Here is a 12,492-nt window from a genome sequence, read left to right on the forward strand (position 1 = left end):
GGCCAGCATTAGGGGAGTCCCAGGTTTTGGCCTGCCTGTGTCATTGGTAAGTCACCCAGGGCCTCCAGGGCCTTCTTTCTGAGGCCACGTGCGTGCGTGCACCGAGGGGGAGGGGTGCTGGCGGGAAGCAAAGAGGGGCTCAGACCTCTTGGCCGCTCAAGTTCGACGGCCGCCCTCCTGTCCCCGCACCGGGGTTTTCCTGTAAGGTGTTGGAGCAGGGAGATGACTCCAGTCCCAAACCCTTCGGAGTCTGGGGTCCGGAGCGCTGGGGGTGGCGCCAGGGCCCCGTGGCTGGCTCGGGGAAGGCGGGAGTCGAGCCGGAGCTCAGCTCCCACCGCGGCGCTGCCGGAGGGGCTCGCCTCCGCCCCGTCGGGCTCGCGGCCACGCCGCAAATGCCCGGGAGTGTTTGACTCAGAGTCAGTTCCCTTTGGCGGGAAGGGTGCACACACGCCCCCAGACCCGCACCAGCGCGGCGCACTCCTGTGCGGCCCGCGCAGCCCCGCGCCCGGTGACTGCCAGCCCCCTCCTCCCGGGACCCCCAGTACCTCCGCCACACCTACGCCCCTGCCCCGCCCGGCCATCAAACTCCGGTCTGGAGGGCGGGCAGGCGCCACCCGCGTCGCCCCCACCCCGCCCATCCTTCACCTTGCCGGAATTGGCTCACGGACACGGGTTTGGGGGTTTGGAGCGGATTTATTTTTTTTCACATTTTTTCCAGCAGACCACATCCCCGCCCCCCGCTCGCGGTCCCCCGCCCCCTGCACATATACCCTACACACGCGCACACACACACACTCACACACACACCCGGCGCGCACAGACAGACACGCTCCCTCCCTCCGGCGCGCTCTACCACTCGCCGCCCGCCGCGCACGCAGCCGGCCCCGGCTCCCCGCGCCCCGCGCCCCGCGCCCCGCCGTCGCCGAGCGAAGCCGGGCTGGGCTTGGAGCTGCTCATGGAGAAAGTGCCGGGCGAGATGGAGATTGAGCGCAGGGAGCGGAGCGAGGAGCTGTCCGAGGCGGAGAGGAAGGCGGTGCAGGCGACGTGGGCCCGGCTCTATGCCAACTGCGAGGACGTGGGGGTGGCCATCCTGGTGAGGTAGGTGTCGTCCCGGCCCGGCGACGGGCCCGGGGGAGGGACGGCGGCAGCGGCTCCGGGCAGAGGCGGGCTCGGCCCGGGTCCGAGCTCGGGCGCCACCTTCCCAGCTGCGACTGGGGCCCGGGCCGGTCGGGGGATTGCGGGTAGCCTGGGGCGGCTTGGGGTGGGCGAAGCCCTGGCCGAGCCCTTCTTAGCTCTGGGCGAGGGGCTCACCAGGAACTAGGAACCAGGCACAGAAGGAAGGCACCTCCATCCCCCTCCTCTCCCGGGCCTCAGAACTCCTGGTTCAGCCAGCCTTGCCTACCTCGCCGCGACCTCAGCCACCCGCAGCTGTTTTGGACACACGTTTTACGGCCTTTCCAATAGAGGTCGTGGGGGCTTCCCATTCTAGAGACAAGAAAACTGAGGATCAGCCAAAGAGGACAAAGAGGAGCAAACCCTTTTCTCCAGCTCAGCCCCTTCCCGTATGCAGAGACCTGGAAGGGCTGCGCAAAGGGCAAAAGAATAGAGGTCAGAAGAAGTGGACCCCAGAGGTCCCGCTTTCCCAGCTGGTCCCTTCCTGCCCCTGGGGCCAGGCCAACAGGGAGCTCCCAGGTGAGGTGCAGGTGAGTGGAGAAGTAAACAGTCCCCACGGATACAGTCCCTGCTGAGTTTGATGGAGGGAAAGGGAGAAGCTTCAGGAAACAGGGCCCCATCCTGAACCCCAGGTCTGGGGAGGAAAGGTCATGGGTCTTGGGCTCAGGGGTCATTCAGGAACCACATGCCCCCAAGGGATGCACACACAGAGTGACACTGTTATTCACACTCCTACACACTAGTCAGTGCACATGCATGCCATTCCCACAGAGTGCATAAGCTAGTACCTGACTACTGCTCCAGATCACTGCTCTCTTCCCACACATGCTTGTCCCTGGGGGGTGCAGGCAGGGAGGCCCCAGACCCACACTCACCCCCAACTCTCTGTCCTTGGCAGAGGGAAGCTATCAAATCTAGGACAGATCGGGGCAGTCTTTTGGTTTAAAGATGGGGTGAAACCTCCCATTGGAAAGGACAGTTGAAGTGCATGCCTGTCTCCCAGGCTTGGCCCCATCTCTGGCTCCTCTTTTTCTCCCACACTCTCTCCCTTCTGCCTCCCCCAAGCCTGGGACCTACCCAGCTCCATAATGATGTGCCCTGATTCCAACTTAGAAACAGATTTTGGAGGAAAAAAAGAGCAAGCAGCACTCTTGAGGAGTTCCAGGAGGGCGCCCAAGGAAGAGACAGCTATTTGGGCAGCTCCCAGGCTCAGAAACAACCAGGGTGGTGGAGAAGGCAAGAGGGGATTTCAGGTTCCCAAGCCATCAGACATGGGAGGTACATCTCTGCACTATCGAGCACCCACACGGTGGGTCACAGAGTCACAGATGCGCCAGACTGCATCCTGCCGGGGGGGGGGGGGGGTGGCTTTTAGCACTGAGGTCTCAGGATGCACGCGGAGGATACCCACACGGGTCACCAGGAGGAAATGAGGTGAGGTTAACAGGATCATGGCTATTTTTTGTCCCGACACCCTGCCATTTGCCAATAAGGACATGAGAGGAGGGCATGGCCACCCACTCCGGTGTTCTTGCCTGAGAATCCCATGGACAGGAGCCTGGCGGGCTGCAGTCCATGGGGTCACAAAGAGTCGGACACGAATGAGCGACTAAGCCCAGCACAGATGTGTCCACAACTCCGCTCCTGGGATCCCACCCAACTTCCCCAGGAAAGGGGGGTAGGGAATTGCCGAGGAAGCAACTGAACCCCGAGGTGTTTCTGGAGGGTCTGAGCTCTCAGCAAGGTTTTCTTTCTCTCTCTGTGTCCCTCTAGTTCCCTGGGGGGAGCTGGTTTCTCAGAGGGGACTGGGTTGGGCTGGGGAGGTGTTTACCAAGTGCGCAGGCCCACAATTAACCCAAGAAGAAGACCAAGATAGCAGTTAGATCTGGCTTGCTGATAACCCCCGGCTACACTTCACCTGACCCCACCTTGGTTGCCCGGAGCCCAGCCCAGCCTGGGAGAGAAGCTGGCGGAGCAGACCCTCCCCCAGCCCCTGTTCCACCAGCCTCCCTTTTCTTTCACTCCTGCACCTGCTATCTGCCCCAGGGTGGGTGGTGTTAGGTGGCAAGACTGATAAGCTTCTCAGATCAGGCCCCTCCCCAGATCCTACACCCCACCAGTTTTGTCCTGACCACCTCCTGTTTTCACGGGCCATCCACAGGCCAGGTGGAGCCTGAGACAGTAGCCCTGGGGCCAGTCTCACCCCCTGAGGAGGCAGCAGCCACAAGGAAGGTAGCAGAGGGGCCGCCCAGACCCCACACCTCCTTTCCCTGCAGGAAGAGTCCCAGAGGGAGCACCCATGCTCCAGGAAGGCTCCCCTCCCAGTTGTAACTGCCGCCTTCCCCCAACGCAGACAGGCCTATTTCAGGCTCTCTTGGAAGCCCAGATGCCTCTGGAAGCTGAGAAACTCCCCAAGACTGGCCGCTGAGGCTTCTCCCAGCAGCAGCGCAGGCCGGGACTGAGAGGGTCAGGAGTAAACACAGGGGCCTGGGAGAGACCCCAGGATGAAGGGGCAGAGTGCAGGCCCTTAGACTCTCATGGCTCAGAAGAGGGACCTGGCAGGACCGTCCTTCCTTGGGGCCATAACGTGGTGCTGGGTGTTGTTGGGCAGCGGACCCGCTGGGTCCCAGGCCACCATCCCCAGCAGAGCAGCCTCTGAGATGGACTGGGGAAGTCATCAATGTGGGAGCTGCTCCGGCTCCTTCCTGGTCCTGCTACCCACTCCGCTGGGCAGCCTTGGGCAGCAATTCCTCATTGAGGATATGGAGATAAAAACAGTGCCAACCTCAGAATGGTATCCCAAGGATTTATGAGATCCTATAGTAAGTGCTCAATAAATAGCCCCTGTTACCTCCTCATCATAATACCCACCTGGTTGTGGCATTAAAGGAAACCCGACAAATGGACATGCTCTGCATGTTGGTGTTCACCAGCCAAGTAGAAATTAGTATTCTTATTGCCGTGTAAGATCTCCAAAGTCAGAGATTCCCCATTTAAAGCCAGATTGCGTTTTTCATAGCTGTCCTTCACTATGATGCTTTTTTCCAATGTATTTTCAGACCCATCACCTCATTTGTCCTCACCAGTATATCTGTGAAGTAGCGAGCAGTGGTGCAGGGACTCCTCTCACACTTTTGCAGACAGAAGGTTGTGAAGTGATTTGTCCAAGGTCACACTTGGCCTCTGAGAGGGGCCCTCCCAGCTCTCCATGTGGACTGTGTCCCGGTCACTCCCCCGCCAGCCTCCGTCTCGTTGCCTGCAAGGGTGGCGGGGGCCAGCTGTTCTCCCTGCATCTATCCCAGCTCTCAGATCTGAGACCTGCCCCAAGGGTCATTTTAGCAAATTACCAGTTCTCTCTGATCACAAAGGGGAACACTCCAAAGGTGTGAAAACAACCTGAAAAAAACAGGTCCAAGACGGTCCCTCCTTTTTCTGAAGTTTCAGTTAAGTTACATAAGTTCTGATCGAGTCTGGCCACGTACCTCCCTGTCCCTACTGGGAGAGAGATGGAACGCGAATGTCATCACCATCCTGTAAACCGCAGGGCCCTGGGCCAGGGTGAAGGGTCAGAGGGTGCGTGAGACCCGGGCTCTGCTCTGGGGCTGTGGGACCGAGACGGGTAGAAAGGGAAAAAGGCGTGAAAGGTGGCAGGGAACCCACTGATGGCCTTGGAAGGAAAACAGTCCCCCTGGCCCGGGCTGTGTGCTCCTGGAGAGGCCCGACTGACACACGGAAAGAAGGAGGGAGGTGGTCCGTTGTGTGGAAGGGCAGGCCAGCTCACCCGAGGAATCTTTTACCGATGCTAAGTGAAGCTGTTGGGCTGGTGCATAGGGACAGAATATGGACCCCGTGTTGGAGAAGCAGGTGTGGGGCAGTTTCTAACAAGCCTGGAATCTTAAGGAATTTTGACTGTGTCCGGTAGGACAATGGTGAGCAATGGAATGTTTCTGAGCGGGAGAGCGACCCAGTGAATGTGACGTGCTGTGTACTTAGTCGTGTCTGACTCTTTGCACCCCCTGGACTGTAGCCCACCAGGCTCCTCTGTCCATGGGGATTCTCCAGGCAAGAAAACTGGAGTGGGGTGCCATGCTGTCCTCCAGGGGATCCTCCCCACCGAGGGATCGAACCCAGGACTCGTGCATAGTGGATGTGATATTTGGGGGGAATTAGACAATTGCAGATAAACCCGAGAGGGAAGGGGTAGATCACCCTGGGGTCTGCCCCAAGGTGTGCACAGGCTGGCTGGAGAGGTCAGATGTACAGACAGACTGGAAGGACTTACAGAACCACACCAGGCAGGTGACATCAAGTGATATCTTTAATTAAATCAACCGATGACTGTTTACTGCAGGCTGAGGAGGGAGGCAGGGAAGGGACGAAGTGAAGAGGGAAGGGACGGCATTGGGAGGAGGACTGAGTCTCATTTCTTCCCTTCCCTTCCCTTCCGTGACAGGAGTTAAGTCATGGTTGGGGCCCTCCTTTGTTTAGGAAGAGAGCTCTGACCTTATCATAACAAAGGCCTTCACGGAGCACCCTGCGTCCTCACTGCCGGGAGCTCTCTCATTGCCTCCTCCCAACATCCCACAAGGACTCTCAAGAAAGGAACAGCGGTGCCCGTTTCGTGGATGAGGAACTGAGGCTCAGAAAAGTTAACTGCCCCCCAGATCAGCACCAGCCCATGATTCCCAGAAGGCAGGCTCTTACCCTGTGACCTGCAACTGGAGCAGGCCTTGAAAAACGTGTGGTGTCTGGGAGGAAGGCAAGAGGCAAGGGAGCAAGGAAGGCAGAGACCTGGGAGAGGACATGCAGATCTGACTGCTGGAAAAGGCTGGGACCCAGGGAGGGGCTTCATGTCCACCAGCTCGGCCAGAGGAAGGGCCGGTGTTTGAGGGACGGCTGCACGTGGTGGCATGGGAGTGGGTCCTGCCTCTCGCCCCTCACCCTCTCCCACCTGTGGGAGCTTTGGGGACCAGACACCCTCAGGACCCAGCCCCGTCCTGCTGCCCCTACTGGGCCCTCCCTGCGCTCCGCCATCATCCGAACACTTCAGGGTGGGGCCCAAGGCCGCCCCCTGCTCAGCGCCTGCCTGCTGCCTCCTGCAGGTTCTTTGTGAACTTCCCGTCGGCCAAGCAGTACTTCAGCCAGTTCAAGCACATGGAGGAGCCCCTGGAAATGGAGCGGAGCCCACAGCTGCGGAAGCATGCCTGCCGGGTCATGGGGGCCCTCAACACAGTGGTGGAGAACTTGCATGACCCCGAGAAGGTGTCCTCTGTGCTCTCCCTGGTGGGCAAAGCCCACGCCCTCAAGCACAAGGTGGAGCCCGTGTACTTCAAGGTGGGTCCCCAGATGGGCGCTGCCACCCAACACCAAACCCCATTCGGCTCCCGAGCCCCACAGTCAGCGACAGCCCGGGGTGCCACCCAGCCTCGTCCCCCGGCGTGGCTGTCCCTGGGAGGGGCAGCAGGATGGGGCTGGGTCCTGAGGGTGTCTGGTTCCCAAAGTTGCCAGGTGCTGTGTCCTGAATGATGCCCTCAGCCAACCACAGGATTCTGCGGGCGGCTGGGGGCGGGGGGACCCCAGGGTTCACTCCCCGCTTCCTTTTCTTCGTTCTCAGATCCTCTCTGGAGTCATCCTGGAGGTGATCGCTGAGGAATTTGCCAACGACTTTCCCCCCGAGACGCAGAGAGCCTGGGCCAAGCTTCGCGGCCTCATCTACAGCCACGTGACCGCTGCCTACAAGGAAGTGGGCTGGGTACAGCAGGTCCCCAACGCCACCACGTGAGGAGGCAGCCTCCCTGCCGTGTCCTCCCCTGTCCCCCGGCCTCCCACCTCTTCTGACTCCCAGGGGCTGACCACCCTCCAGGGCAGGGACACTCCCAGGGAGGGTGGCTCTGGAGTGGACAGAGAAGAACAGGCACGATAGGAAAAGGCCCACTCATGCCAAGGGCCCCAAACGGATTCTCCCTGGGTAGAGCCTCCCCTCCCCTAGAACTTGGGGGGCACACAGAGCACCCCAAGACCGAGGCTGCCCCAGGCAGAGAGGCTCGGAAGGTTCCTGGCAGGAGGCTAGCTCATCAGGCCCAGAGGCAGCCCAGGCCAGCTCTGGCCACTTCCTCCCCGGGTACCCATCACATGGGGCTGTTTTTCGTCTCGTGCTGAGCAGCGCTCCCTCCCGCCTTGGCCTCCAAGCAGGCCGGAGCCAGGAGAATCACGGGGATGCACGCACGTGCCGAGCCCACTCGGGGCCAACGTGGGTGTCCCTCCCACGCACACCAGCAGGGTGGGTGTGGGGGAGGGTTGCTTCCCGGCTGACTCCGGAGTCCACGTTCCCAGTTCTGGGGTGAGGCCCTGGGGACGGGCTCTGAGAGGGTGGCCAGTAGCCTCCGGGTGACTCCAGCTGACTTGGAGCACTCGGGGAGGGCTGGCCCCCAGACGTGGCGGCTGGGAACACTCCAGCCTCCCTGGGCCCCCTTGGGGCTGGGGCTCTGGGAGCTCAATGGAGGGGCGGAGGCCAGGCCAGGCTGGAGGCGGGAGGGGGGAGAGGCGCGGGGGCGGGAAGGGAATGGGAAGCAGGGGTCAGCCAGAGGCTCGGGACACGCGTTGGAGAGAAACAGTCCCAGCAGTTTCCCAGGGAAGAGGCGGCGTTCCCCCTGCCCCCTCCGGGGCTCCAAGCTGGGAGCTGGCCCGTGGGGCCGGCCGGACCTCTGCTCGCAGGCGTCCCCGCGCAGCTCAGGTCCTCCGAGGGCAGCCTGGCGAGGCCCTGCCTCCCGGCCTTCCTGCCACTGACCACCCTGGCCCCCACCTTCTCCTGCTGCCTTCCCTGCCTCAGCACCACTCGAGGGAACGGAGCCCTCGGGGACTGCTGGCAACAGCCAGGGGGCCGCTCCAGATGTTTGCAGCTGGGCCCTGGCCGGCCCCAGACCTCAGAGCAGATGGACAGGAAGCCGGCAGGCGGCTTTTTACCTGCTCAGGAGGTGCTGGCAGGGCCTGCAGAGCTTCCGGAAGTGCCGGAGGGGCCAGGAGAGGGTCAGAAGGAGGAAGGGGGTTTGCCCTCCCACGCCTCTCCCCAGGCAGGCTCTGCCGCCAAAGAGGAGCTTGTTTACAGCCAGGAGAGGAGACTTCCTGCTTCTAGAGAAAAGGGCTTTTTTATAGGGGCCTGGAGGGCCGGGGAGAGAGAGCTGGCCGGTGCGAGTGAATCAGAGCCACATGGACAGCATTTCCCGACACGAAGCCCCGTCGCCTCCCCTCTCTTGCCTCAGCCGGACCCCTGGGACCGAAATCTTGCCAAACCCTAAACATTAGGAAACCGCCGAAATCTCCCGCCTCCCCCATTTCTGCTCCTGTGGGCTCCGTGGAGATGGGCCACCATGGGGACTGGCCGGGGCCCTGCACCTTCCTGGGCCCCAGCACCCCACGTTTCTGGGGGAATCCCCTCATCCCTTTCCACACTCTCATCTCCTCGGGGCACAGATGTAACCCCCAAGAGAGTGTGTCTGCCTGGGCCCAGGGCCTGCAGGCCCAACTACTGCTGAGTCCAAACGGGTTCAGAGGGTGGGATGGAGTTCCGGGGCAGAGTTCTAGAAGGCCTCCATCTAGCTTCTCTTATCAGAGACGCAATATTCGGCCAGATGCCACTGTTTATTGAACTGTCTCTGCTTAAGGGTGTGTGTGGGTGTGTGAGCGTGTGTGTGTGGGTTTGATGGGGGCAGTCAGGAGGTGGTGATGGGGGTGGGGGGCGGTGAGTGCCAAGGGGACACCCATGGGTGGCCCGAGGGGGTACCACAGGCCAACCTGGGAGTGTCCACATCTTACAACTGAGGACAAGCACTCATGTCTATATGGTTCGTTGTAGTTTGTGAAACACTTTCAGGCAGTTCCATCACTCAGTTCTCATGGAGGTGGGCGCTGCAGGCAGGACTCAGGATTTAGAGGAAAAGAGCTGAGGCTCAGGGGGCTGGCGGAGGTCGTACCGCAGGTTCCTGGCAGAAGAGGGCCTTAGAAGCTGGGTACAGTGGGCTCCTTTCAGGGGCCCCACATGGGTCTCCAGGAGGGTAGTGTCTGTCTCACCAGTCCCTGACCCCTGGCCCCTCCGCAAAGGTCCCCTGGCCCCATGCCGAGGCCCTAGTAACCTGTCACCTCCTTCTGTCTCATCCACAGCCCACCGGCCACGCTGCCCTCTTCGGGGCCATAGGACCCTCTTCTTCTCCCCCGTCCCTGGCAGCACCTTGAGCAGAAGGCCGAGTTCTGAAGACCCTCCATCTCTGGGTGCCAAGGAAGCTGGAAGAATCCCTGACTCATCTTCCTGGAAAGAGGCTGCCTCCGCCTGGGCCACAGTCCCCCCCGGAGCCACCGGGAGGTGATACCGGCTACCCGGATGCTGACTCAAGGGCGCCAAAGCGGGTGGCCTGTGGGGATGGGGGACCCTCCCTCCTTGAAGAGCCGGGCACACCCTTCTTAGCTTTTCTACTCACTGTTAGAGACCGGCGGGGATCAGGGACAGGTCTGTGAGTCACTCGAGGAACGAAGAGGCCTGTTTCTATCTGCCTGGCCACACGCCGGTCTGGTCTCCGCATCACTTATCTAGAGTACCATGCACACGTCTATTGCATATACAGATATATTCTATATCCAATCTCTATATAAATATATATATATATATACACACATATCTTATAATGTGTACAGTGGGGCCCAGAGGTACGTATGAGGCTTCGGTTCTGCTCACCTAGGGATCCTGGCAGCTTCTGGGCAGAGATCAGAGTGTTCTGGAAGAGACAATGGGGGTCCCACAGATGCACAGAGAGGGCCACATGGCAGGGCGGAGGCAACGCAGCTCGCCAGCAAAGCCCAGACCCTTCTCTCTGACCAGCTGCCCACATCCCAGCTCTCGAGACACAAAGGTTTTGGTGCGCCCTACCTCTGCCCCCTACCAAAGGAGGTGGCTTCCTGACTTGCCCCCAGATGGGCCGGGGCAGGCAGAGGGGGCCGGAAGTTCTGGACGGGGTGACTGCAGCCAGCAGGGGAAGGGCCGCGGTCAAGAAACCTGGAATGCCAGGTTCCATCTGCCTTTGCCGCTAAGACAGTGGGAGGGAATCCAGGCTGCTTATCTGCCAGGCAGGGCAGTGGTGATTGGACCAGATGCCTCTGTCTCGTCCTGGCACTCTGAGGGCCACGGGCCTTCCCTCCCCCTGCCTCACCTGGCTGCTGGCTGGTGGTCGGGCCTGTCCATCCATCCAGGTCGGCATTGCTGGGATTCCCCCGCCCATGTGTGCCCCTGGGTTGTGCGTGTCGTCCTCAAGGATGCTTCGCTGCTGTGGTTTTCATGCTCGCCTCCTCCCGTCCCGTCTTCGTGCAGCCGTCTGTGTAACTGCCTGTCCTCCTTTTGTAGTTTCTGGCGTTTGTAACCAGACCCAGCCGTGTCATTAAACAGACTCGTTCTTCCCGTGTCTGTGCACACTCCTTTGGTCTTTTCCTGCCATCTGCCCCTCGCCTCTGTCTCCCCATCCTGAGTTAAAGACCGGGGCATTTTTCTTGGAAGGTGACCTCCCCACCAAGGGCCCCGCTCACCTGCGTCTCAGCCTTGGCTGGTCACGGGCCCCTCTGACTGGGGCTCAGGACGGTGGTGCGGATCCCCCTGGTGGTTCAGTCGGGATCACAGAGCTGCAGACTGGAAGCTGGGCTCTTGGGGGTGGGGTGGGGCAGAAAGGGAGTCTGGGCTTGTTTTAAAATGTCCGGGAGACTTTTCACCTTTTGTTCTGGAAATCTCCCTGGTGCGGATAGGATAAGCGAGGGAAGACTCCAGGGAGAGATGTTTGGAAAGGAAGGTCCTGCTAGTTTAGTGAGCCAAGCAAGCCAAGGGCGAGGCCTTGACCTTCCAGACCTCAGCTGGCTGTCCCATACCCTGCTTGCCGCATGAGGTTCATGGGTGGGGTAGCCTGTGGGCGTTTGAGAAAGTCTGCCCTTATAAGCCTTATCCCGTAGGACCACCCTGAACCCTCAGCTCCCAGCCCCTTCTGTCTCCCACTCCACAGCCTCAGGCCAGGCCTGCCCAGCCCCCACCCCTGATGGCGGCCACAGTCAGCAGCACAACTCCCCGAGGAGCAGAGCGACCGGGAGGTCACCACCCCCGGGGTGGGCTGCAGGGGAAGCAGGAAGCAGCGTCTGCCTCTGGGGAGGGCTCCGGCTGCCTGGGAAGATTCAGCTGACACACAAGGAAAGTCTCATCTCTCCAGGCCGTGAACTCCTTGAATGAAGCCTGAGCCTCCACTGCCTGGACCTGGCACAGCCGAGGTGCTGGATAGCAATCCAGGGAATAAATAAACTCCACTCTTAGAAAGCAAGACCAGTACCTGGGGCCAAAAATGAGCTGGGCGCTTCACCGATACAGGAGGCACGTGCAGGCTGGAGAGGATGGAGCGAGGGCAAGGCTACTCCAGGGACAGAGCGCCCGGCTCTGCAGGGACTGTCTCCCTACGCTGTGTGACCTTGGGCAAGTCACTCAGACTTTCCGAGCCATGGGCCACCTCTAATTTAAAATAGGAGTGAACATGAGACCTGTCTTGCGAGGCAGGCATGAGGAGACCGAGGATGCATGCCATGGTCCTGGGGACGTGGGAATGCTCAGGACAAAGTGACCGCCAGGTCATTGGAAGCAACAAAGAGAAGGACGGCGGGGGTGGGCAAGGAGCTGGCTAAGATGAGTGACTGCCAGACTTCCAGGTTCCGGGCCTCATGGTCCCTGGTGGGCTCAGACTGAGCCAGAGCCAGAGGGCTCTGGGTGGCGGTGGGGACCGCGTGGCTGTGGTCCCCACAGTGGCTGTGGCTAAGAGAAGGGACATCTGTGGTCGGAGGTGGGGGGTAGTCTCTAGAAAGAAAAATCCCTCCCCATTTCACTTCTCTTGACCGGAGTGTGGTGAAGGGGCCTCGGAGATGGGAGTTTTTCAGGAATGCGGCTCTGGAGAAAGATTCTCTCCACTGCCCACCCCACAAAGAGGGGACATTGGCAACTGGTGATTTACCCTATAGTTGGGGGAGGGGTGTTGCTTGAGGAGGGGCCTGATAAAAGTCTGAACAGAGGCGATGATGCTCGGCAGGGCTCACCGGGTCCTGGTGGGTGGCAGGCTGGAGGCAGGAGGCTACCGGGTACAGGAGCAGTGACTGGTGTTTTGTTTTGTGCTCTGTGCTGAGGAATAACCTTGTCGCCGACCGAGAAGAGCAAGTGGGTCAGCTCCCCTTGGCGGTGAGCGATGGGGTGTCAGGAACGCGAGTGCAGAGGCTGTCTCCTTCCCTGCCACGCGGACCCAGTGAGGCAGCCCCACA

The 12,492-nt window shown here is 60.6% G+C and overlaps 1 protein-coding gene and 1 long non-coding RNA gene across 3 annotated transcripts; one reads left to right on the top strand and one right to left on the bottom strand.

The window, feature by feature from the left end:
- Positions 1-794: 794 nt before the first annotated feature.
- On the top strand, positions 795-10,619 carry CYGB (cytoglobin). Of its 2 annotated transcripts, none has more exons than XM_070774026.1 (4): positions 795-1,098; positions 6,276-6,507; positions 6,788-6,925; positions 9,331-10,619. In XM_070774026.1, the coding sequence occupies exons 1-4, from the start codon at positions 956-958 to the stop codon at positions 9,400-9,402; spliced, it is 585 nt and encodes a 194-aa protein (XP_070630127.1). In that variant the 5' UTR covers positions 795-955; the 3' UTR covers positions 9,403-10,619. The 2 variants fall into 2 exon arrangements, with proteins under 2 accessions (XP_070630127.1, XP_070630128.1); XM_070774027.1 differs by having other exon boundaries at positions 804-1,098; positions 6,788-6,951.
- Positions 10,390-11,661, bottom strand: LOC109574338 (uncharacterized). The gene is made up of 3 exons (XR_002183067.2): positions 11,523-11,661; positions 10,741-10,854; positions 10,390-10,564 (listed from the first exon to the last, which is right to left on the bottom strand). It is a non-coding gene; the product is annotated as an uncharacterized lncRNA (long non-coding RNA).
- Between the last annotated feature and the right edge of the window lie 831 nt (positions 11,662-12,492).

The sequence above is a fragment of the Bos indicus genome, chromosome 19, assembly GCF_029378745.1.
Source record: "Bos indicus isolate NIAB-ARS_2022 breed Sahiwal x Tharparkar chromosome 19, NIAB-ARS_B.indTharparkar_mat_pri_1.0, whole genome shotgun sequence".
Classification (NCBI taxonomy): Eukaryota; Metazoa; Chordata; class Mammalia; order Artiodactyla; family Bovidae; genus Bos; species Bos indicus.